We start from the raw sequence: 27,025 nt of genomic DNA, 5'->3' as shown, positions 1-27,025 counted from the left end.
TAATGGCTACTGATATATTTAGTTTGCATCTTACCTTTTTCCAATTGCTTTCATATTGAATTTCAGTTTAGTACCATAGTATAAACAGAACAACAGTATTCATATCTTTGTTTTAAAAAGTAAAAAAAAATGAGATGTGAGATTATTATAGGAGTTCAAGTGGTAGATCAGTTTTTAAAACAAGGTCCTCTGGTTTAAATTTCAGTCTCTTTTCTAATGGACCATGCTGAAGACATACAAGAAAGTAAGCCAGTTCCTGTTTGATTGGCTTGTACCCTAATGTTGGCCATGTATATTATTTAGTACATTTTTGAGGATTTATCACACACAAAAAATCCTTTTAGCAACCAGCATCTCCATAGCTTCTGTCTGTATCTTTTCTTCATTTCTTTGTTTTTCCTGTTTCTGTTCCTTCTCTAGGTCTCCCTTTTTTCACTATGTACCAGCCCCCTTCTTTTGAGAATGAGCCAGAAAACAGAAAGAATATGTTCAATCTTATTTATTTTGCTTCTCATACCAGCGCTCATAAAACATGTAAAGTTTTGGCTGTTCATTAAAATGAGATTTTAAATATCTATTCTACTGTTAAGTTTTTCTCTAAAACTACCATGGATAATTGAAAAGTGAACTATAACCCTGTTATGCTTGTTTCTATTTGTCAGACCCTGTATTTCGGAACCAAACCATTTCTCTTTAAAATAGTCTAATTATATTTATTTAACTGAAGTAACTACTGGCTACTGAGGCTATATTCATAAGAAGGCAGACAGTTTTACAACTTTATTCTATGAAATGGAAAAATGAAAAAGTTCTATACGATTCTGTAGCTCAGTAACTGAGTTACCCATTGTTTATAGAACAATTAACATCAGACCTCATTCCAGCTTTGTGTTTACATCTATGCAGCCCTCCCACCTACCAGACATCCTGTGTAGGTTGTGAATTCTATTTTTCTTTGTTGGCCTCCTATTTTTCTCACATTAACCCTTCAAATCTGACTTGATGTGCATAGTATCTGTATCTACCATGGTTTGAAATAAACACTTTTTTTTAGACTTTGGCTGGCTTCTGACACCTGAAACCCAGGTCTTAGATTTTTCCTCTCCTTCCTTCTCCTTTCCACATGTACAAACCATAATCACCCCTGGGACATGTAACCAAGGACCAGTATTTTACCATGATATTATTCATATATACCCTCTTTGTGAATGATATGTTTCTTACGGATTCCTTTGAGTTTGCTTTTCTGTGCGTTACACCTCCACACTCAGTGAGTTCTTCCTCTACATGGCAGGAATGTTGAATTTGGACAGAAGACTGTGTCCTTCACCATGTACCTAAGTATGTAAATCTGAGTATTGTTGGACAGTCCTTTCACAAAATTTATTTCCATAATCATATCTTTTTTAGCTTTTGTTTCATAATTTGAAGTATCTTCCTTGAATTTAAGAAAATGACTATAGCATTCTCAACTATAAATGGAGTGCCTTTACATTTTGAAACTAATTAACAGCTTCTGAGGAAATTATCATCATAGATAGAGAAACATGTATATCTTTATATATTTATCAAAATATTTTAGTTTTATTTGAGCAATTCCAGTCAAGTGGAACATAGAATTGAAAGAAAGTGAAAAGGGCCTTTAATGCAACCTATTATCTGATGTTGAATTGCCAGGCAGGCAGGCATATGGCCAATATTTGAAAACCTCCAGGGAGGTGAAAATTTCTGCATCCTAAGACAGCCCACTTAAGGAATAGACATCTTTTTTAATATAACTCCTTCTTCAGTGGTTCATACACTTTCACTTGGTAACTTACAACCATTGGTCAGTATTCTGTTGCTTTATATGGCCAAATCCTGTCTCTTTTTCACAAACAACAGGTCTTGGTTCTTCATAAACCTGGAGTTTCTTAAGATATGTAAAGACAGAGATTGTTGATCTCCTCTTCAACTGTCTCTTTTAAGGCCCTATGCACTTTCTCCATGAAGACAACAAATATATTGATAGGAACATAACCCAAAGCTGAGCTGAACTCCAAAAGACTATGGCCATGAGCTTCCCTAGTCTGTTTTCCAATTTTTGTAGAAAAAGAAATTAGACCATTATAACATACTTTTTCTTAGTAAATTTGTATTAGCTTCTTGTCACCACCTCCTCTACGAAGCGCCCTGAACGAATCTATAACAATCAGCTCTGTCTTTTCCAGAACATTCATTAAGTGCTCAGGTCATTGTTCTTCAGTTTTTCTCTTTATTCATGAAAATCAGAATTAGTTCTTTATATTCCATTTTCTGATATTTCTCCCACTTTACAATCAGTTCTTTAAAAATTATAAATAGGGATTCATCAATTTTACCCACAAGTCATTTTTCTGTCTTGGAAATGTATTAATTCAGATTAAGATTTGAATTCATAGAAGCTGTGTATTTCCTTCAAAATAATTCCATCTACCTTCAGTTTCATAATACTTCTTAAGAAAACTTGATCTGCCAATACAGTTCACTTTGATCAGATTTCCTGATGAAACTAAGTTTCTATGAAATTCAGCAAGGATTATACTTTAAGGGACATATCATGAAGCTGGCTTCCAAAGTTCACAAAATTAAATTAGATTGTGGAAACAAAATTTGGGTTCTCATTTATTATTTTCTTCACAATAGGAATCTCTGAATTTGGAAGGGAAAAAATCAGGATTCAATAAGGCATTTTTTTGAGATGACTAAACCAAAAGATATTTATAGACCTTTTCTCTCCCTTAGTTCATATATCCATATGATTCTCTGATTGAGAAAATGAATGGAAAAATACTCCTAAGGAATACCAAAGTGTCAGAGTGCCAAAGTGTCTGCGAAATTCACATTTGACCAGAATAAAATAAGTGAAAAATTTCTTCAGATTGCATTTTTGTTGGTGTTGGACAAAAGTGTGTGTGTGTGCATGTGTATTTGTACATTATTTGTTGTAAAGCTTTTACAACAAAGCTTTCTCTTCCATTTGTGCGGTTATATTACATGGGTGGATGCTTTTTTTTTTTAGAAAATGGCAATCTCAGTAAACAAGGGTGAAACTGAGAGATGGAGGGTTGTCTTAGGCACGTTCATTGTTTCTTTATATTCTACTTAAGCCAATGAAAAAAAGTCTCCAACTGATAAATCGTTATGACATTATAAATAATCTTTCATCTTCTTTGGTGGTCTCTGAGGTTCACATAATTGAAGGGTTAAAAACCTTTTTTGTTTCTTTCTTCTTCCTGTGCCATTAGTATAGAAGGAGATCATAAAAAAGGGCAGCCAGAAGGGGTTTAACTGTTACTGAGTCAACATTTGACAGTCACACTCTATTCTGTCATTTCATGCATGTGCTTTTTATGACTTTTATAGCTTTGTGGGCTTTATTTCAGGGATGTTCATTATGATAGCTGATCCACAGCCCATCTCTTTGTGTTTGTTTGTGTGATGGTAAGCACAGCTCATCACTTATAAATCCCAATTTCAAGGAGTCATAGAGGAAGCATCTCCTCACGTACTGTTTAGGCTTAGGACACTAAGGAAGTATATCTGCTTCCTGTAGAGCACAATTTGTGTGGGTTTCTTTTGTTTTGTTTTGACTGCTCCGTGAAATATCAACAAGGATGTGCATTTGAGCCTTTACAAACACAGTGAATTTTTAGTTGTTTTCTGTGTAAGTTGAGGAAATGGAATAGGAGTACTTTTCAATTTAAATAATACTAGTCTTATATCATGCCTGAGTAATAAATGGAAAATAAAAAGGATTAAATATATTGTCAGGGATGATGCACAGGAGGAGGAGAAAAACCCCAACAACTTTTAGAGTTGTTACAAGCATCTCCATTTTAATGCATATTTGTCCACTATGGTCATGGACAATAAAGGATCATAATCATAGCAGGATACTTAATATGCATATTGAAATAACTATTCCTGTAATTCTTATATTCTAGGAAGAATATTTTTCTTTTCCATTTCTCTCATTTATTTTTTCTGTAATGTTAAAAGTGTATCTTCTTCATTTTTTAAACTTAATAAGTATCATATATTAAAACCCCATTTTACAAATTAGGACCCTGAAACTCAGGGAGGTTAATTGTCTTAAGTAATGGCTAATGTATATGATAGAATTTAGTTATCTCATGTTCCTGATCCCAAAGTCATTATTTTCTATATAGGTTATTGTCTGTATTTTTAAATATGTCCTTTAACCATTGATCTTTAGCCTTTTGCCATTTGGAATATTGTTGGCCTAAAAAGCACTGATCTTTAATGACCACTTCTAATCAACTAATTACCCACATCTCTTTAGCTATTTCTTGGCTCTCCTTGTTGATTCCCACCATAGCCTGGTGTCATGGACAAACAGTACATGTTCTGTTTTCCATTATTCAAGTTATTGGATAAGCCACAGAACCTGAGACCAACTGCCAGTTCCCTAAGAGAATATTAACACATTAATAATGGTTCTTTGAATATTTAGTTTTCGAGTTATTCATCTGACCCCAAGAAACTATATTGTCTAAAACTTTCTTTTCTTCTGTAGATTAGATACAGTTCACTTGAATGTTTGTTCAAGTCAACATAGGATCAGAAAATTTTTTCTAGTAAAAACAGACTTTACCTAAAGTTTCTCCTTGATCTTAGTAAACTCACAAAGTTGTATAAGATTTGATTAGCCAGAGAGGACTCATCTTTCCAAAGGAGCTCTAGTTGTTATCCAACAGGAAGTTTTTATCCAAGAGAGAAAGCATATGGGTCATCTTGTTTGGTCATTATTTGCAAATCCTCAGGACTGTTTCATGTTGACTTCTTTGTAGTCATTAATCTGTTTACACCCTGTATTCTGATGTTCCTCAGGGCTGTTCAGAATTTTGGCCAGTATTGCTTTAAATTTGTTTTTTCTTATTGTTGTTGTTCGCTTTATTTCTAATAGGAAAAAAGTTAAAGAGAGAAGATGAATGACTCTTGTTAAGTTTCAGGGCGGTGTTTGAATAGCATTGAGAGGGCAGTTTAAAGAATAAGTGCTGTACTGATTTGTGTTCCAGAACGCTGCTCTTAAGAGTGGGGGTAGGTAGGGGTATTTTTTTGTACAAATTCTTGACTAATGTGCTCTTTATCAGCCAGTGGAATTAAGAGTATAATTGGTAAAATTGTCACCTCTACATATTAATGTATTTTTCTATTTTCACAGAAGCATTTTCTTTGCTATTTCTTATTTTCAGCAACTTCCCACTTACCAGCTCTCTACCTGATATATACTGCCATCATTTTGATTCAGCTGCCTGCATTTCAGAGCAGTTCAGTCTTTCAGTCAGTCATGTCCAAACTCTTCGCAACCCATGAACTGCAGCATGCCAGGTTTCCCTGTCCATCACCCACTCCCAGAGCTTGCTCAAACTCATGTCCATCAAGTCAGTGATGCCATCCAACTATCTCATCCTCTGCCATCTTCTTATCCTCCTGCCTTTAATCTTTCCCAACACCAGGGTCTTTTCCAGTGAGTCACCTCTTTGCATCAATTGGCCAAAGTACTGGAGTTTCAGCTTTAACATCAGTCCTTCCAGTGAATATTCAGGGCTGATTTCCTTTAGGATTGAATGGATGGATCTCCTTGCAGTCCAGGGGACTCTCAAGAGTCTTCTCCAACACCACAGTTCAAAAGTATCAATTCTTCGGCACTCACTTTTTTTATAGTACAACTCTTACAACCACACACGACTACTGGAAAAACCATAGCTTTGACTACACAGACCTTTGTGGGCAAAGTAGTGTCTCTGCTTTTTAATATGCTGTCTAGGTTGGTCATAGCTTTTCTTCTAGGAAACAAGCATCTTTTTATTTCATGGCTGGCAGTCACCATCAGCAGTGGTTTTGGAGCCCAAGAAAATAAAGTTTGTCACTGTTTCCATTGTTTCCCCATCTATTTGCCATGAAGTGATGGGACAGGATGCCATGATGTTCGTTTTTTGAATGTTGAGTTTTAAGCCAGCTTTTTCACTCTCCTCTTTCACTTTCATTAAGAGGTTCTTTGGTTCTTCTTTGCTTTCTGCCATAAGGGTGGTGACATCTGTGTATCTGAGATTATTGGTATTTCTCCCAGCAGTCTTGCTTCCAGCTTGTGCTTTATCCAGCCCAACATTTTGCAAAATGTACTCTGCATATGAACAGCATGAAAAGGTAAAAAGATACGACACTGAAATATGAAGTCCGATGCTGTAAAGCACAATATTGCATGAATCAAGATAAATTGGAGGTGGTCAAACAGGAGATGGCAACAGTGAACATCAACATTTAGGAATCAATGAATTAAAATGGACTGAAATGGGCCAATTTAACTCAGATGACCATTATATCTACTCCTGTGGGCAAGAATCCCATAGAAGAAATGGAGTAGCCCTCATAGTCAACAAAAGAGTCCAAAATGCAGCTCTTGGGTGTAGTCTCAAAAATGAAAGAATGACCTCTGTTTGTTTCCAAGTCAAACCTTTCAATATCACAGTAATCCAAGGCTATGCTCTGACCAGTAACGCTGAAGAAGCTGAAGTTGAATGGTTCTATAAAGACCTACAAGAACTTCTAGAACTAACACCAAAAAAAAAAAAAGATGTCCTTTTCTTTATAGGAGACTGGAATGCAAAAATAGGAAGTCAAGAGATACCTGGAGTAACAAGCAAGTTTGGCCTTCGAGTACAAAATGAAGCAGGACAAGGGCTAATAGAGTTTTGCCAAGAGAATGCACTGGAATAGCAAACCCTCTACCAACAACACAAGAGAAGACTCTACACATGGACATCACCAGATGGTCAATACCAAAATCAGACTGATTGTATTCTTGCAGCCAAAGATGGAGAAGCTCTATAGGGTCAGCCAAAACAAGACTGGGAGCTGACTGTGGCCCAGATAGTGAACTCCTTATTGCCAAATTCAGGCCTAAATTTTACTAGGGAAAACTGCTAGACCATTGAGGTATGACCTAATCAAATCCCTTATGATTATACAGTAGAAGTGGCAACTAGATTCAAGGGATTAGATCTGATAGACAGAGTGCCTAAAGAACTATGGATGGAAGTTCGTGACATTGTACAGGAGGCAGTGATCAAGAACACCCCCAAGAAAAAGAAATACATAAGGGCAAAATGGTTGTCTCAGGAGGCCTTACAGATAGCTGAGAAAAGAAGAGAAATGAAAGGCAAAGGAGAAAAGCAAAGATATACCCATTTGAATCCAGAGTTCCAAAGAATAAAAAGGAGAGATAAGAAAACCTTGCTCAGTGATCAATGCAAAGAAATAGAGGAAAACAATAGAATGGGAAAGACTAGAGATCTCTTCAAAAAAATTAGAGATACCAAGGGAATATTTCATGCAAAGATGGGCACAATGAAGGACAGAAATGGTATGGACCTAACAGAAGCAGAAGATATTAAGAATAGGTGGCAAGAATTCACAGACGAGCTATACAAAAAATATCTTCATGACCCAGATAACCACGATGGTGTGATCACCCGCCTAGAGCCAGACATCCTGAATTGCAAAGTCAAGTGGGCCTTAGGAAGCTTCACTAAGAAAAAAAGCTAGTGGAGGTGATGGAATTCCACTTGAGCTATTTCAAATCCTAGAAGATGATGCCATAAAAGTGCTGCACTGGATATGCCAGCAAATTTGGAAAATGCAGCAGTGGCTGCAAAACTGGAAAAGGTCAGTTTTCATTCCAATCCCAAAGAAAGGCAATGCCAAAGAATGCTCAAACTACCGCACAATTGCACTCATCTCACACGCTAACCAAGTAATGCTCACAATTCTACAAGCCAGGCTTCAATAGTACATGAACCATGAACTTCCAGATGTTCAAGCTGGATTTAGAAAAGGCAGAGGAACCAGAGATCAAATTGCCAACATCCATTGGATCATCAAAAAAGCAAAAGAGTTCCAGAAAAATATCTACTTCTGCTTTAAGGCTATGCCATAGCCTTTGACTATGTGGATCACAAAAAACTGTGGAAAATTCTATGGGAATACCAGACCACCTTACCTACCTCCTGAGAAAACTGTGTGCAGATCAAGAAGCAGCACTTAGAACTGGATATGGAACAAAGATTGGTTCCAAATTGGGAAACGATTATGTCAAGGCTGTATATTGTCACCCTGCTTATTTAACTTACATGCAGAGTATATCATGTGAAATGCCAGGCTGGATGAAGCACAAGCTGGACTCAAGATGGCCGGGAAGAATATCAATAATCTCAGATACACAGATGACACTACCCTTATGGCAGAAAGCAAAGAAGAACTAAAGAGCCTCTTGATGAAAGTGAAAGAGGAGAGTGAAAAAGCTGGCTTAAAATTCAACATTCAAAAAACGAACGTCATGGCATCCTGTCCCATCACTTCAAATAGATGGGGAAACAATGGAAACAGTGACACTTGATTTTCTTGGGCTCCAAAACCACTACTGATGGTGACTTTAGCCATGAAATAAAAAGATGCTTGCTTCCTGGAAGAAAAGCTATGACCAACCTAGACAGCATATTAAAAAACAGAGATGTTACTTTGCCGACAAAGGTCCATCTAGTCAAGGCTATGGTTTTTCCAGTAGTCACGCATATGGATGTGAGAGTTGTACTTTAAAGAAAGCTGAGTGCTGTAGAATTGATGCTTTTGAACTGTGGTGTTGGAGAAGATTCCTGAGAGTCCCTTGGACTGCAAGGAGATTCATCCAGTCCATCCCAAAGGAGATCAGCCCTTAATTTTCATTGGAAGGACTGATGTTGAAGCTGAAACTCCAATACTTTGGCCACCTGATGCGAAGAACTGACTCATGGAAAAGACCATGATGCTGGGAAAGATTGAAGGCAGGACGAAAGGGGATAACAGAGGATGAGATGTTTGGATGGCATCACTGACTTGATGGACATGAGTTTGAGCAAGCTCCAGGAGTGGATGATGGACCGGCAAGTCTGGTGTGCTGCAGTTAAGGGATGTAAAGAGTCAGACATGACTGAGCAACTGAACTGAACCCTGCATGTAAGTTAAATAAGCAGAGTGACAATATACAGCCTTTAATGTACTCCTTTCCCAATTTGGAAGTAGTCTATTGTTCCGTGTTCGGTTGTAACTGTTGCTTCTTTTTTTTTTTTTTTAATTAAATTTATTTAATAAAAATAAATTTTTATTAAAATTTATTTATTTTTAATTGGAGGTTAATTACTTTACAATATTGTATTGGTTTTGCCATACATCAGCATGAATCCGCCACGGGTGTACACGTGGTACGGGGAGGGAGATGGGAGGGGGGTTCAGGATGGGGAGCACATGTGACTGTTGCTTCTTGACCTGCATACAGATTTCTCAGGAGGCAGGTAAGGTGGTCTGGTATTCTCATGTCTTCAAAAATTTAGAATGGATTAATTTCATTATGATAACTTTGGGAATCACCTTTATCAGTAATATTCACACATTTGAAAAGGAACTCTTTAACTCAAGTTTCAGAATCAAATAGTTGAGTTTTAGTCATGACAGTACACAGGTGGTGTCTTTGGGAAGGGGATGGCCAGGGATGTATGGGATTAGACGAAATGGAATGAAAAGAATCTTCCCAGTGTACCAGCATCTGTGCTTTATATCATTTGGCTGATTCTCCTACTATATTCCTGAATAGATTGAATTTAAAGTTTTGAAGACTATTCTTATATCCAGGTCATTCTTTTGGCAACACAATATATTACCGGGAATCTTGTTTACACATAGATACCTGTATACAGAAGAACTAAATATGAACTTTTACAGCAGGACCAATTTTTGTTTGGAATTGTATAGCTAATTATTTACTACATAACCACTGTATTATATATATTATATATATATATGTATATATATACACACACACATATATATACACATACACATAAATATATATACACACCATATGTTTATCATGTAACCATTCATGTGTTTTATGATATACCCCCTTACCTTAATTTTTCTGTCTTCTGAATTTATTGTCAGTGACAGTTTTTAAATTGTGGCAGTGTTACCATTTTGATTTACATGCTATTAAAGATAATCACAATGGTGTGATCACTGACCTGGAGCCAGACATCCTGGATTGTGAAGTCAAGTGGGCCTTAGAAAGCATCACTATGAACAAAGCTAGTGGAGAAGATAGAATTCCAGTTGAGCTATTCCAAACCCTGAAAGATGATGCTGTGAAAGTGCTGCACTCAATATGCCAGCAAATTTGGAAAACTCAGCAGTGGCCACAGGACTGGAAAAAGGCAGTTTTCATTCCAATCCCAAAGAAAGGCAATGCCAAAGAATGCTCAAACTACCGCACAATTGCACTCATCTCACACGCTAGTAAAGTAATGCTCAAAATTCTCCAAGCCAGGCTTCAACAATACATGAACTGTGAATTTCTGATGTTCAAGCCGGTTTTAGAAAAGGCAGAGGAACCAGAGATCAAATTGCCAACATCTGCTAGATCATGAAAAAAGCTAGAGAGTTCCAGAAAAACATCTATTTCTGCTTTATTGACTATGCCAAAGCCTTTGACTGTGTGGATCACAATAAACTGTGGACAATTCTGAAAGAGATGGGAATGCCAGACCACCTGATCTGCCTCTTGAGAAATCTGTATGCAGGTCAGGAAGCAACAGTTAGAACTGGACATGGAACAACAGACTGGTTCCAAATAGGAAAAGGAGTACATCAAGGCTGTATATTGTCACCCTGTTTATTTAACTTATACGCAGAGTATATCATGAGAAACGCTGGACTGGAAGAAACACAAGCTGGAATCAAGATTGCCGGGAGAAATACCAATAACCTCAGATATGCAGATGACACCACCCTTATGGCAGAAAGTGAAGAGGAATTAAAAAGCCTCTTGGTGAAGGTGAAAGTGGAGAGTGAAAAAGTTGGCTTAAAGCTCAACATTCAGAAAATGAAGGTCATGGCATCCGCTTCCATTACTTCATGGGAAATAGATGGGGAAACAGTGGAAACAGTGTCAGACTTTATTTTTCTGGGCTCCAAAATCACTGCAGATGGTGACTACAGCCATGAAATTAAAAGACGCTTACTCCTTGGAAGGAAAGTTATGGCCAACCTAGATAGCATATTCAAAAGCAGAGCCATTACTTTGCCAGCAAAGCTTCGTCTAGTCAAGGCTATGGTTTTTCCTGTGGTCATATATGGATGTGAGAGTTGGAATGTGAAGAAGGCTGAGCGCCAAAGAATTGATGCTTTTGAACTGTGGTGTTGGAGAAGACTCTTGAGAGTCCCTTGGACTGCAAGGAGATCCAACCAGTCCATTCTGAAGGAGATCAGCCCTGGGATTTCTTTGGAGGGAATGATGCTAAAGCTGAAAACTCCAGTACTTTGGCCACCTCATGCAAAGACTTGACTCATTGGAAAAGACTCTGATGCTGGGAGGGATTTAGGGCAAGAGGAGAAGGGGACAACAGAGGATGAGATGGCTGGATGGCTTCACTAACTTGATGGACGTGAGTCTGAGTGAACTCCAGGAGTTGGTGATGGACAGGGAGGCCTGGCGTGCTGCGATTCATGGGGTTACAGAGTCGGACACGACTGAGCGACTGAACTGAACTGAACTGAACTGAAAGGTCAGTTTCCATTCCAATCCCAAAGAAAGGCAATGCCAAAGAATGCTCAAACTACCACACAATTGCACTCATCTCACATGCTAGTAAAGTAATGCTCAAAATTCTCCAAGCCAGGCTTCAACAATACATGAACTGTGAACTTCCAGATGTTCAAGCTAGTCTTATAAAAAGCAGAGGAACCAGGGATCAAACTGCCAACATCTGCTGAATCATCACAAAAGCAAGAGAGTTCCAGAAAAACATCTATTTCTGCTTTATTGACTATGCTAAAGCCTTTGACTCTGTGGGTCACAATAAACTGTGGAAAATTCTGAAGGAGATGGGAATACCAGACCACCTGATCTGCCCCTTGAGAAACCTGTATGCAGGTCAGGAAGCAACAATTAGAACTGGACATGGAACAACAGACTGGTTCCATATAGGAAAAGGAGTACGTCAAGGCTGTATATTGTCACCCTGCTTATTTAACTTATACACAGAGTACATCATGAGAAACACTGGGCTGGAAGAAGCACAAGCTGGAATCAAGATTGCCAGGAGAAATATCAATAACCTCAGATATGCAGATGACACCACCCTTATGGCAGAAAGTGAAGAGGAACTCAAAAGCCTCTTGATGAAAGTGAAAGAGGAGAGTGAAAAAGTTGGCTAAAGCTCAACATTCAGAAAACTAAGATCATGGCATCTGGTCCCATCACTTCATGGGAAATAGATGGGGAAACAGTGGAAACAGTGTCAGACTTTATGTTTTTTGGGCTCCAAAATCACTACAGATGGTGACTGCAGCCATGAAATTAAAAGACGCTTACTCCTTGGAAGGAAAGTTATGACCAACCTAGAGCGCATATTCAAAAGCAGAGACATTACTTTGCCAACAAAGGTCCATCTAGTCAAGGCTATGGTTTTTCCAGTGGTCATGTATGGACGTGAGAGGTGGACTGTGAAGAAAGCTGAGCGCCGAAGAATTGATGCTTTTGAACTGTGGTGTTGGAGAGGACCTTTGAGAGTCCCTTGGACTGCAAGAAGGTCCAACCAGTCCATCCTAAAGGAGATCAGTCCTGGGTGTTCATTGGAAGGACTGATGTTACAGCTGAAACTCCAATACTGTGGCCACCTCATGTGAAGAATTAACCCATTGGAAAAGACCCTGATGCTGGGAGGGATTGGGGGCAGAGGAGAAGGGGACGACAGAGGATGAGATGGCTGGATGGCATCACCGACTCAATGGACATGAGTTTCACTGAACTCCGGGAGTTGGTGATGGACAGGGAGGCCTGGCGTGCTGCGGTTCATGGGGTTGCAAAGAGTCGGGCACGACTGAGTGACTGAACTGAACTGAACTGATAAGGTGTTTTAGTTAAAGGTACACCACATCTTCTTCAGTTCCTCTAGTCACCTCTCATTTTCCCTATTAACATGTCTGAGAATTAGCTTAAATGACTGTGCAAAAGGTCACAAAAAAGTACAACTTACTGTGTTTACTTGCACTGTCTCCTACTGACATCCTCTTAAGTATCATAAATTCCATTTAGGGGTAACTAATTGAATCATTTTATTATACTCTGTGCTTTAGAGGTAGATGATTCAGTTCAGTCACTCGGTTGTGTCACACTCTTTGCGACCCTATGAACTGCAGCACACCAGGCCTTCACCTGCAGTTCACACCAGTGAACCCGGAGTTCACTCAAACTCATGTCCATCGAGTCGGTGATGCCATCCAGCCATCTCATCCTCTGTCATCCCCTTCTCATCTTGCCCCCAATCCCTCCCAGCATCAGAGTCTTTTCCAATGAGTCAACTCTTCACATGCGGTGGGCAAAGTACTGGGGTTTCAGCTTTAGCATCATTCCTTCCAAAGAACACCCAGGGCTGATCTCCTTTAGAATGGACTGGTTGGATCTCCTTGCAGTCCAAGGGACTCTCAAGAGTCTTCCTCAACACCACACTTCAAAAGCATCAGTTCATCGGCGCTCATCTCTCTTCACAGTCCAACTCTCACATCCATACATGACTACTGGAAAAACCTTAGCCTTGACTAGACGGACCTTTGTTGGCAAAGTAATGTCTCTGCTTTTTAATATGCTAGAGGTTACTGATTGTAAAAACACTTACGACTGTCTAGCTTGTCCTTTACTAATTTTAGTAAATTAGTCCTTTAGCTTGGCCTTTCCTAATTTCCTCCTTGGTTAGATGGTCCAAGATCCATACAGCTGAATGCCAAATCTTCAGAGTCATTTACCATTTCATTCTTTTTTTTTTTTTACTCCAAGTGCCTCATTTTGCTGTTTCTTCTTGAAAGACTTTACTTCAAAATGAAGGCAATGTGTTACATATGTAGCATTATTGCCCATATACTTTTAAATCAAAACCTGAGAGGCAATCCATGCCCAGTATATTCCTCAAAGATAGTAAAGTCTTCATTGACCCAGAGACTCTAATATCATGTTGATGGAATGTGGTTTGTTCTTTTGTTCTTTTTTTAATGTAACTGTCTTCTATTTTAGCAGCTACATTTACTATAAAGATAGCCTGTTAAGCTGGTGTCCTTGGTGCTCCTGGGCTTGGCTGAATATATACAGCAGACTCTCAGCAAAAAAAATTCAGAACATACAAAGTAGCTGAAAGTACCGTTTTCATCCCCAAAATAAATTGGGCAAGGCTGTATGTTTTTAAATATATAGTTTATTTCAATGTCAGTAGTATATAATCTTATAGAACTAAAATTGATATAAACTCTTTTGTTTCCAGTTCCCCTATTGTATTTTATATCAATCGACAATTTAAAATATTTTGTCTGTTAAATCATGTATCCAGCTTTGATGAAGAGAGACATGGATTCCAAAGCCACGAAATTAAGAGAATTTTTCATCTAGTATAGTTGTACTACTGTCACAGATTTTGTAGAGATAAAGTACATACTGTATGAAGAATTTCAATATCCTGTTGGTTCTTGATAGCAACATTCGTTGGGTCCCTTCCCTGTAATAATTACCTTAAATAGTTGATTATTTTCTGTGAACATTTTATTGTGTCATTTTATAGCTGTTCTGCAGTAAATGTGATTCATTTGTGTAATTCATGACTGTGTTCCTGAGAAAATGAAGTGCATAATTAAAAAGAAACCTGGGCAAATTTTATGAAATCCAATAGGTGCTTTTCTGAAAGCTGTTCTGGAACCATATCACCCTCAGATCAATGATGGAGAGTGCTAGAGAAAGTTGTAAACCTTTTATTGTATGCTTTTCTGTGCTTAAAATCACCCAATTACTTAACTTGGAAATAGTTGAAAAATCTCATGTGGTTTAGATTAAGCATTATATTTTTCTTGAAAATAATTTACTTTGTGATGCCATGTTCTCATGAATTCAAATCAAGCACTGCATGCTTTCAAATGACTTGATGTCTTTGCAGATCTAATTTTGGTATATTTGTTATCTCAAATAATTCGCCAACTCAATATTTTGGCTTAGCAATCCAAATCAAATTGTGGTCCAAGTAGCAGGCACTCACATCGAATGTACAGAGACTTGACAAGCAATTAGCAATGAATATTTAAACATCTTCATTACCCTTACATGAGAGATGCAGATGGCATTTAGGGAGATGGCAACCAGAGGACACTACTGTGAATTACGTTTCTATCATTTGGTCACCTGACTATTGGAAGACTTTCTCTGGGCCCCATGCCACTTCTATACTTCTACTGTCTGGCTAAAAATAAAGTAGGCATTCCAAATGCTGTAAAAACAGGTTGCTTCCATGAAATTTCTATGCACATTTTGTGATTTGGGAAGGTTGTCTCCAAGGATCCCAGCATACATCCTTGCGGCTTAGCAAACCCAAATGCCAAGACTGTATAAGGGGATTCTGCGAATCAGAGTTCCTTCAAAATTCCTACTGATCGTTGGCTTCGGTTACCTCAGTATAATGTGCTAAATGTGCAAAGGTGAATAAGTCAACATCTCATCCCTTCCTGAAGCAAATGTACCCAAAGGGGGGGAAAAATAACTTTTAGAGGTGTTACAAACATGGCCCATATATGGCCCAAAGGAAAAAAAAGTCTTTGAATAATTATAATTTCCAGACTGAGATCTCATTATAAATTTCTTTTTAAGGAAAAAACAACACTGGAGAGTCTGACTCAGCAACTGGCAGTCAAACAGAATGAAGAAGGAAAATTTAGCCATGCCATGATGGATTTCAATATGAGTGGAGATTCTGATGGTTTGTGAAAGTTTTCGTATCTGTTCCAGTTGTGTGCAGAAGTATCTGTTTAATGCCAATTAAAACTACTAAAAATTATACCAGACAGCCACCTCATACATGATCATTACAGTAAGAGTTCACATGTTCTCCCCAGCACACTCTGTGAGATAACATCTATTACAGATAAAGAGATTGGCCCTTAGGAATTTGTAGTCATTTTTTCCAAGACCACAGAACTGTAAGTGCCAAAGGGCAGGTCTAGGATTCAAGATGGCGTGATTCTAAAGCGCATGCTGTCAATCATTTCCCCTCTCACTTCCATATTTCTTATACCTGAATCAAACTTTTCAGAAATCTGTTATCCCTAAGCTCATTTTAAAGTTTTCATTTGTCAAACCCTGACCAGAATACAGAGCTCAGAGGACATTTTCAGGATAGTTTCTTGCATTTGGGATCCTTTCCCTCTTAATGCTATCTACCATACAGTCAAGCGTCCTGCCTACACTCTGTAACCCATCTTGAATTCAAACTGTGCAGCCTCACACTTCCCAAATGTTCCTCGAGCCTTCTGTTGTCTATTATCATCTCTGAATGTTCTAAACATCCACAGGGACAACTAAATAAATTGATGCTCTAATTCTAATAGCACAGCAAAGAGAGAAGAGTGCTTTCCCTCTTATGCTTAGTGCCGACTGGGAACCTCTCTCCCAGATCAGGTGGCATACATGCATTTTAAGAGCATGGTCCTCAACTTGGTTACTACAGCAGAAGACCCCTGTATATAGAAAAGACTGCCCCAGTTCCAACCAGTGAGAAGCCAAGGGACTAGCCAAGCTTGAGCATTTGACCAATAATTCTGTTGAGGCCAAATTTGAATGAATTGGATATCTAAAAAATGTCTGTGTTTTTCTAGCCTGTTGGATCCAAACATTTCCTTCCATCTTCTACTCTGCTTAGCTAAGATAATCCTGATCTAAGTACTTGCAAAGAACTTGTTTAGCTTTGATGAAGTCACATAATGTTCATTTTAAGGCTTATCTTGCTGTAAGGTGTAAGAACAAGAAAAGGAGGATGTGCAGATGATCATTTGCTAGCTACAAACCCATTTTAGAAAGATGTCACCATATATTAGCACTCATTTTTGTCAGTAAAACAACACTTACTGGTAATAACACATTTCATAAATTTTAAGTTGTATTAGCATGATAAAATATACCCATGGTACTCAACATTAAAACATCAAAATGTTTGTTGCTGTTATGTGTTAAATTCAGTCATGCTTGTATGCAAAATATTTTCCAATCTTCATCAGACCAAAGAGTATATTATGAAAGAGAAATAATGGGAAACTCCAAATATGCTGTGTTTTCTGTTTGCTTCAGGTCTTCGAGGTCTTCAAGTCTGGGTCATTTTGGTTAATTCCTATTCCTTCAGATTAAGACAGGGAAAGGAGTATGAAGGAAGAAAAAAAGCAGAATCAGTACTTTTGTTGATTATACAAATTCTCAAAAGCCCCAAAATATTTGAAATTTTTACACGCTACCAGAATATATCTCTTTCATATTTTATAATGATAACCCTGGAAAACTTGGTGCCAGAGTTCTACATTTTGCTGCTTCTTGCTTTCTTTGCCTAAATTCAAGTATCTCAGGAAGCAGTTTAATCTGCTGAAGCCATTCTACAAAATTGGATAAAGCCTAGAGGACTGACCGAAGCTCCTCAAGGTGCCCGTGTCCCTCCTGGTTGTGTTTCATCCTGAGTCTCCCTGATTGAAATGTACTTATCAATGGAGCTCTTTGCATAAATTAGATGTTGGGGGAAAATTCAGGAAAATGAACATATTATCTTTTTCACCTTATATATGTAACTGTAGACTTCCTAAGAAACTATTGTAATGTAATTATTCATTTGTTCTTTTCCCATCATTTTTATACATCTTTTGAGAAGCAGACTGACATTGCTGAATTAGCATATTTCATGCATTTATTAACACATAATTTCAAACACATTACAGGAGATATCTGTATTGTATTTTAACCTCAAATATCTATTTAGCAGTGTTTTTATTTATATAGCCTCAGAGGAAGAAAAAGGACATGAGTAGGCTATGTTCTGACAGTCTTCAGGTGACAGAGATACTTCTTTACCCATAGTCACCCGTTCTGCTGAATAGATTGGTGTCAATTTTGTGAGCTTTTCGACGTAATATTTCTACACTACCAGCATGCCTGTTGACCTAACCCAACTATCTTCTTTGCAGTTTGCATCAAATATTTTTCTTGTGATGGTTTCTTGTATGGTCTTGAAAGTGAACAGTGAACAGTCCTTTGAAAGAAAGGAAAAATATACTAGAAATGAATTTAAAAATACAAATATTTGGCACCACAAGGCTTATCACAAAAACTTCATAAACAAGCATCAGACTCAAGAACTGGAAGTACCATTATCAGATGTGCTTTTAATTTTCAGATATTTTAATAGACTGTAAAACAATAATGCAAGGAAGGGATTGCCAAAAGTTTTAACACTAACGTGAAGCAATGTTCCTGTTTTTAGGAAGTGCTGGAGTCTCAGAATCAAGAATTTATAGAGAATCCAGGGGGCGTGGTAGCAATGAACCCCACATAAAGCGTCCAATGAATGCCTTCATGGTGTGGGCTAAAGATGAACGAAGGAAAATCCTTCAAGCCTTTCCTGACATGCACAACTCCAACATCAGCAAGATACTGGGTAAGAAGAGTATTAAGGGTTCAGTGATGTGTGAAATACAGGTACAGTTTTGTTCTCGGTATTTGCTGAAAGAGATTGGGTTTGGAAGCTAAGCAGCTCATGTTTTCTACATATCTAAAAAAGAGGTACCCTTATTGAGCCTTTTCTTCTGACTATGAAGCATTCCACATTCATCAAGAAATAATGCCCAAATTCTGTGTGTTTCTATACTAGTTATTGCAATATTTTCTCTTCTTTAAAAATCTAAAAAATATTTATACTAAGACTAAGGGAAAAGGTTCTTTTCATACAAGACTCTCAGTGTTGGTATTGATATTATTTTCCTTTGTAAACACCATAGAATTCATCATGTCATGGGGGCAGGAGTGGAGGAGGAAGTGATGTCTGTTTTAGTACTATAATTGAAAATCAGTTTAGGTTGTCAGGACACAATTTGTTGGGTGTGCATTATTTAGTTTTTACTTTTGGTAACTTTACATGTATTTTCAGTATCATTTAAAAAGGGACTTTTCCTGCTATTGCAACTTTTATCTTAACAGATGACAAAATACATACATAGACACTGAAGCACACAGCAAAACTGGGTGAGAGCAAAGAGTACTGATTATAATGAGACCTATTATAATGAGATTATATGATTATAATGAGACCTTAAACACCAGTTTAAGTCTCAGAAAGAAGGATAGGAAGATTCCATTTCTTTGGTGCAGTTCTCTTGACATCATCATCATCGTCATCTTCACCACCTTTATCTTTAAGAGCATAGTGTCTAGGTCTAGGTTCTGGACAACCTAAGCAAATTTTTATTATTATTTGAATTCTAAGAGCTAAATAATAAAAAATAGAAAAGGAACACTGTATCAGCACATTTTGCCTTTGACAAATAAGTAACAAAATTTGTCAAAGTTATTAAAGCTTTGTTAAAATCCATATGCACTTGGAATTACATGCAGCTCATGCAGTGTGCCTTTTGATTCTTTACATTAAGGAATCGATCATCTGAAAGTAGTTACTAAACATAATGTGTTTTTATGATCCCATATTTTCCAACAATGGTAAAAGATGCTTCCCAGTCTACAGTGTACATTTGTAATGAAGCAAAAAGAAACAAAAATCATTTACTGCTTAAACTTGTGTCTCAGTTTTTATCAAAATGATTTTGAGATATTTAGATGAAGCTTATCTCAAAATATATGAACATGTGAAGCTTTATGTGTACATAAACATGAATATTTATGCATAAATATGTATCCATCTATAATAAAAAACTGGAACTGAACAAAAGGAAATGGACATGTTTCTGTACCTCTACTATCTCTCATTATTTTTCTTTTTATGACTATATATTCTACCTTCCATATGAATTTTTTCATTAAAAAAATACCATATCTGTTTCATTTGGAAAAACTCTATAAAACAATAAAATACTTTATGTAAGCTTATCTCATATTTTAATATATCAGTTATAATCACATTAGAAATTCCCAAATTTAAAAAAAAAAAACTAAAAACTAAAACTGTTTAACCACTCTGTATATCATTCAATGTATGTACCTGAATACTAAAAGAATAATAATGACTGATTAAAACGTTACTCCAGATATAATAGAAACATCAGTTAGGATAACATGAAATAATTTAGGAAATAGAGAAAAAGCCTTCATGGGAAAGAGATGTCTGGCTAAAAGAATTCCTTTCTGATTTGAAGGAGAGAATATTAGAATGACTATATGATCATATAACTATATGATCATATCATAATAGGCTGCATGAAAGAGAATGCTGCCTAATTTAATTAAGGTTTTTCAATGCAATTGTGCTGATTAAATATATAGCAGAAAAAATCCACTAAGGTCTTGGGCTTCAATATTTAGTCATAGCTTCAAACAAATAAATGATCTTCAAATATCCACAAAATCATTCTGAATGGCTCATTTCATATAAAAGTACAAAGAAAGCTTGATGTTTTCCTTTTTACTGATTGTTTTGGATAACAGCCTCCGACAGCATGCCGCTAATTCATTCTGCTTAAAACAGGCGCTTGAGCTGGGTTGACATTTTACGTAGTCTCTGGGGATCCTAGTTGACATTTTAAAGGGCTTCTAAGCATTTTATAATACCCTAAAATCTGGTTTTAATAAGCCATTCTGCTGAAATTGTTAACATAAGGAATCACCTTTTACTGTTTGGCACTAGATCAGGAATGGGGGACATCTTTTTCTGATTAGATATACAGTAGTTGGAGGAAAATGTGCAAATTCATTACAGACCCTGTGGAGATGACACTGTTGCTCAGCTCAAACCCATCATTTTTTATTGTATTGCCAGGTTTAGAAAGGGAAAGAGCACTTTTAGGATTGATTTTTTTTTTTTTCATTTTGAACATCAGAAATTTTTGGTTGAATCTTCCTATATGTACTTGATTCTTTTTTTCATTGTCAAACGCTAGTCTTTTGAAAACAACAGGTGACTGATTTCTTGTACATGGTCAGAGTGAGAAATCAGCCACACCCAAATCAAGGAGATGTTTTCATCTTTTGATGGTATCCAAAACGCTGTCCTCCCATTTTCATGTGGTGTGTTTAGGGAGTTGCATTACTGTTACAAACAATGGTGGTTGTACCTGCAAAGCCATTGAAACCAAAACCAAACTTGTCATTTGATTAACTTCATTCAGAAGCTACTCTTAAAAAATGGAAACTGCATTTACCACCACACTGAACCACGGTACTGATGAGTCATAAAATAGAGTAGTTAGCTTAAGCATTAACTGGGTCAAAATGGTCCTTTAATTCTTAATTTTGAAAAGACATGTAATAGTGAGATGGCCCTATTTTTTTTAACTTAGTTTAGAATTCAATGATACTTTCAGAGAATTTATATTATCTAATATCAAATATTTTGATTCCAGTTCATACAGAGTTAGAAACCAACTTATTTGAGAATTTATGCATCTTTTACTATCCTTTTCCTGTGCGTGTTAGCCAGAACAATGTTAAGTTCCTCTGCTCCCGATTCCCACTGCAAGATCTTGACCATTTCATTCTTCCTCCGTAGGCTACTCTTCTCTTTCTATCCCTGTAGGAGTCATTTTTGCAGCAGTGCCTTCCTGACTTATAGAATCCTGATCCCATCTCCTTATGATATGTTCTCATAGCTTCCTGTACTTTCCACAATTGTAACTGAAATTATACATTTGGCAATTACATATGTAATCTATTTCTCCTTAGCTGGAATATAAGCTCCAAGAAAATAGGTAGCATAGTGACTCATCACAGCATATAGTTAATACAGCATCATGCATATAGTAGGAAATCTTAAAAATAGCTCTTACCTTCCAAGGCATATTACTATGAGGCATAAACATTCCCTTTCCTTAGAGAAAATTTCTTTTTTGATCTAATAGAACATTTAAACTTAGGGAAGAATCTTTGGCAATTCCTATCCTGAGAATGCTAGTTCTTTTGTTCTACTGGTGATATTTGAAGTCAACTACTCCTTGAGCCACTGTTCAATTTCTCTTGTTATTCAGTAAGTTATTCTGGTAAGTTCACTTTTCCACGCCCTGTTCTGAGGTTAAAAATTCTGGTATACATACTTACAAGACAATCCACAAGAAGAATTGATCCAGTTCAATAGTATTATAGCTTTATTTGTGTTTATATTTGCCCTAAGAACAGCATGATTTCCAAGTGCCTCTAGGAACTAATACTAGATAATAAAGAGTGTGAGCATGTACCTACAAATGATATGACCTGAGCAGCTGACTAAATGTTGGACACTGCATTTAAACACAAACTTAAAAGAAATAGAAAAATAAATAAACAGTTCAAACCGTTATTTGAACTGTAACCTGAGTTCCTGTTGTAAATATAATGAAATCATATTGGCTATCTAGGTTGGAAAAAATTTGTTTACAAATCTTTGTAATATTTACATGGATATACCCACCCAGGCACATCTGTTCCAATAGGAAACAATTCCAAGGGAAGAGAAGTCCCTTTCTCCGCATTTCTTTAATAAATGTAACAGCCCAACAGTTAGAACTGGACATGGAACAACCCACTGGTTCCAAATAGGAAAAGGAGTACGTCAAGGCTGTATATTGTCACCCTGTTTGTTTAACTTATATGCAGAGTATATCATGAGAAACACTGGGATGGAAGAAGCACAAGCTGGAATCAAGATTGCCGGGAGAAATATCAATCACCTCAGATATACAGATGACACCACTCTTATGGCAGAAAGTGAAGAGGAACTATAAAAAGCCTCTTGATGAAGGTGAAAGAGGAGAGTGAAAAAGTTGGCTTAAAGCTCAACATTCAGAAAATGAAGATCATGGCATCCGGTCCCATCACTTCATGGGAAATAGATGGAGAAACAGTGGAAACAGTGTCAAACTTAATTTTGGGGGGCTCCAAAATCACTGCAGATGGTGATTGCAGCCATGAAATTAAAAGACGCTTACTCCTTGGAAGGAAAGTTATGACCAACCTAGACAGCATATTCAAAAGCAGAGCCATTATTTTGCCAACAAAGGTCTGTCTAGTCAAGGCTATGGTTTTTCTAGTGGTCATGTGTGGATGTGAGAGTTGGACTGTGAAGAGAGATGAGTGCCGAAGAATTGATGCTTTTGAACTGTGGTGTTGGAGAAGACTCTTGAGAGTCCCTTGGACTGCAAGGAGATCCAACCAGTCCATTCTGAAGGAGATCAGCCCTGGGATTTCTTTGGAAGGAATGATGCTAAAGCCGAAACTCCAGTACTTTGGCCACCTCATGAGAAGAGTTAACTCATTAGAAAAGGGCTGCTGGGAGGGATTGGGGGCAGGAGGAGAAGGGGATGACAGAGGATGAGATGGCTGGATGGCATCACCGACTCGATGGATGTGAGTTTGAGTGAACTCCGGGAGTTGGTGATGGACAGGGAGGCCTGGCATGCTGCGATTCATGGGGTTGCAAAGAGTCGAACACGACTGAGAGACTGAACTGAACTGAACAGCCCATATTGAGGAATTCTCGACATTTGTAGGAAAGAACAGTTCATTAGTGAGCTATTTGTATTTGAGATATGTTATGGTTGAATGATGGTGATGGACAGGCAGGCCTGGCGTGCTGCGATTCATGGGGTTGCAGAATCGGGAACAACTGAGCGACTGAACTGAACTGAACTGAACTGATGGTTGAATGATGAATTCATTCGAAAGGTTTAAGAAGTTGCTTAGATGGCTTTGCAAGGCAGGTAAAGGCAGCAGTACCAGTACATATTAGGCTAATTCCTGTTATTATTTTCTTTGTGCATTTGGGTAGAGTTTTGGGCTTCCCTGGTGGCAATAGTGGTAAAGAATCTGCCTACCAATGCAGGAGACACAAGAGACACGGGTTAAATCCCAGATCAGGAAGATCCCCTGAAGGCGGGCATGGCAGCCCAAGGTATTCTTGTCTGGAGAATCCCATGGTTAGAGAAGCCTGGCAGACTACAGTTCATAGAGTCACAAACAGTTGTACACAACTGAAGTGATTTAGCACACACACACGAACTGATTACTTGCAGATAAACATCCACAAATAAACATTACTACTACTATTTCTGTTACTACTACACATAGCCATACTGATAGAAGCAAAACTTTAAATCACATCTGTATTGTGAAAAAGCATAAACCATTTTTAATTAAGCTTCAAACTTCAAAAATCAGTTGTTTTTCGCAATCCTCGTTGAATCCAAACCAAAATTAAAAGTGAAAGGAAAGGGAAAACCAATTTGGACTAACATTACTAATACATACTTTATCACAGGAAGTGACAATTTTATATATTATTGAAAATATTTTTTAAGAGAAAAATATTACTGTAAGTTTTGCTTTCTGGCTTAAAAATATTTGATAGATCCTATGTAGTAGGTAGATATAAGTATGTAAAGACACATGTTGTACCACACTTTTGATTTCTGTCAAACCTGAGTCAGTAATCTTCAATTTAATAGTTGTGTGAGCTTTGGTAAGTTACTTCATCCATTTGAACTTCAATTTTTTTCATCTTTGGAAATGGGTATAAATGCTGTCTGCTATTGAGATTGTGGTGAAAGGTAAAAATGAAAAAACTTATGTAAAGTTTTTAGCAAGGTATCTAATGCACAGTTGTTAACCCAGGGCATGTTCACTAATTATTTCTTACAATTAAAATTTTAATAAAATGAATTTTTAACTGTAATCAAGTTAGCATACTTAAACATTTGGGGGAGAATAAGCAGTACATGTAATATATGTTAGAAGGACTTCCCAGGTGGCTTAGTGGTAAAGAATCCACCTGCCAATGCAAGAGACTCCAGTTCAATCACTGGGTCAGGAAGACTCCCTGGAGAAGGAAATGGCAGTCCACTCCAGTCTTCTTGCCTAGGAAATCCCATGGACAAAGGAGCCTGGTCTTTGTAGCCTGGCTACAGTCTATGAGGTCACAAAGGAGTCGGACAGGACAGGACTTCGCAGCTAAACAACAACATGTTAGAAACCTTTGTAGTAAGTAATAAACTCCCACATAAAAATATTCAACAGCTAGACAGTTATCTTCAGATTCAAAATACATAATGAGTCTTTGCCTAACTTTTCAGTTCATAGTTGAATTACATCATGGTCTAATGTAGAAATGACAGATATCACCATTAAATCTACTGTGAGCTTTTAAGTATATTAGGTACAAGTTTGACTAAGTTGTTAATCCAAGGCAAAAAATATATATATATATTGCTAAGTGTCTGTATTTGAGTACACAGTTTCCTTGGAACAGACACCAACAGCTCAGTCAAAGCTCACTAATCCTAACCTTTTTATATATTTCTGGCATATGGCCAACATTTTTACTTTAGATTTTCATATTCTCAATTATACTTTGTTAGGATCCTCAGCCACTGTGCAAATGGGAACTTGAACCTTTTTTTCCCATAGGATCTCGCTGGAAAGCTATGACAAACCTAGAGAAACAGCCATACTACGAGGAGCAAGCCCGTCTCAGCAAGCAGCACCTGGAGAAGTACCCTGACTACAAGTACAAGCCCAGGCCGAAGCGCACCTGCCTGGTGGATGGCAAAAAGCTGCGCATTGGGGAATACAAGGCAATCATGCGAAACCGGCGGCAGGAAATGCGGCAGTACTTCAATGTTGGGTAAGGCGCTTCCGGTCCGGTCCTTTTCCCATAGGGAACCCTTCCGGTTACTCTTAACGGGTTGGGAAGTGTATTTGTTTAGCTGCAAAGCAGCATTTTGAGAAAGAACCTGGCACGGTATATTTTGTGTGACTAAGCTGTCCCCTTATAATATCAAGGAAGAACATTTCAAGTGAGTTCACTCCAGGCTCCTAGAACAATGGCTCTGACCAGAGCTTTGTTTAAAGGCTGGTTTGAAAATAAAATGAGAGTAAAGAATTTTGAAGCTTCCTATTAAAAACGTAGAAGTCTTACTGGTTTTCTTTTTTCTTTTTCTTGCTGCTTTTCATTACTTCCAAGGCCTCACCGTGTAGATTCCTTAACAACTAACAATTGAGATAATATGGTATAAAAATGAATTGAAAGAAAGACTTGTTTCTGAATATAGAGAGGTCTCTGGGCCCTCAAGGCACATACCTGGCCTTAGAAAAAAGATCATATAAAGGGATTCTGTTTAGGGCACAACAAGGTTGTGAGTGGACAAGTTTCCTTCTGAATTAAGGATGCTTCATTCAGTATGGGGCTTCCCAGGTAGCTCAATGGTAAAGAATCTGCCTGCAATGCAGGAAACGCAAGAGATGGAAGTTCCATCCCTGGTTTGGGAAGGTCCTCTGGAGTAGGCAGTGGCAGCCCACTCCAGTATTCTTGCCTGGAAATTCTCATGGACAGAAGAGCCTGGCAGGCTACAATCCTATGGGGTCGCAAAAGAATGGGACACAACTGAGCACCCACTCAGTATATCTTACCCTGCTCCCTATGGCAAGGCCAAAAACCACAATGCATTGCAGAATTTTCTCAAAAAACACAAATAAAGTTTTCATATTTGGAACAGTAATAAAGATCCTGTGAGCTCTGAAAATGGCAAGAAGATACTTTTTTAAAAAAAAAAGCTTTTCAAGTATGTCTTGTCCCCTCCATTCCCATGAATGTGTCTGCTTGATCAGTCCAGAAGGTCTCTGATTTATATCTCAGTGCCTGACTCTTCTCCATGTGGAGCTCAAAACCCAGCCTTCCTTGGGGAAAGAGTAAACATGAATGAATGAAAGAAGACATAAATGAACATCATCTGTTAAATCCTTCTTACTGGAACCAGTTACAAGATCTGTGGATCCCAATGTAATATGAAAATGCAAAGTGAAAGTAAAGTCACCCTGTTGTGTCCGACTCTTTGTGACCCCATGGCCTGTAGGCTACCAGGCTTCTCCGTCCATGGGATTTTCCAGGCAAGAATACTGGAGTGGGTTACCGTTTCCTTC

General features: G+C 37.7%; 1 protein-coding gene across 10 annotated transcripts in view; it reads left to right on the top strand.

Moving 5' to 3' along the window:
• The window catches only part of SOX5 (SRY-box transcription factor 5), a 1,162,090-nt gene that overhangs the window by 1,128,702 nt on the left and 6,363 nt on the right, over nt 1-27,025 (top strand). For all 10 annotated transcript variants that reach the window (XM_055571976.1, XM_055571993.1, XM_055571999.1 and 7 more), the window contains 3 exons: nt 15,752-15,860; nt 18,399-18,572; nt 25,514-25,730. In XM_055571976.1, the coding sequence (XP_055427951.1) occupies nt 15,752-15,860; nt 18,399-18,572; nt 25,514-25,730 (500 nt within the window). The remainder of the gene's footprint in view (nt 1-15,751; nt 15,861-18,398; nt 18,573-25,513; nt 25,731-27,025) is intronic.

This window comes from Bubalus kerabau, chromosome 1 (genome assembly GCF_029407905.1).
Source record: "Bubalus kerabau isolate K-KA32 ecotype Philippines breed swamp buffalo chromosome 1, PCC_UOA_SB_1v2, whole genome shotgun sequence".
Classification (NCBI taxonomy): domain Eukaryota; kingdom Metazoa; phylum Chordata; class Mammalia; order Artiodactyla; family Bovidae; genus Bubalus; species Bubalus kerabau.
The sequence above is the reverse complement of the archived record's forward strand: the minus strand, read 5'-3'. Positions and strand labels throughout refer to the sequence as shown.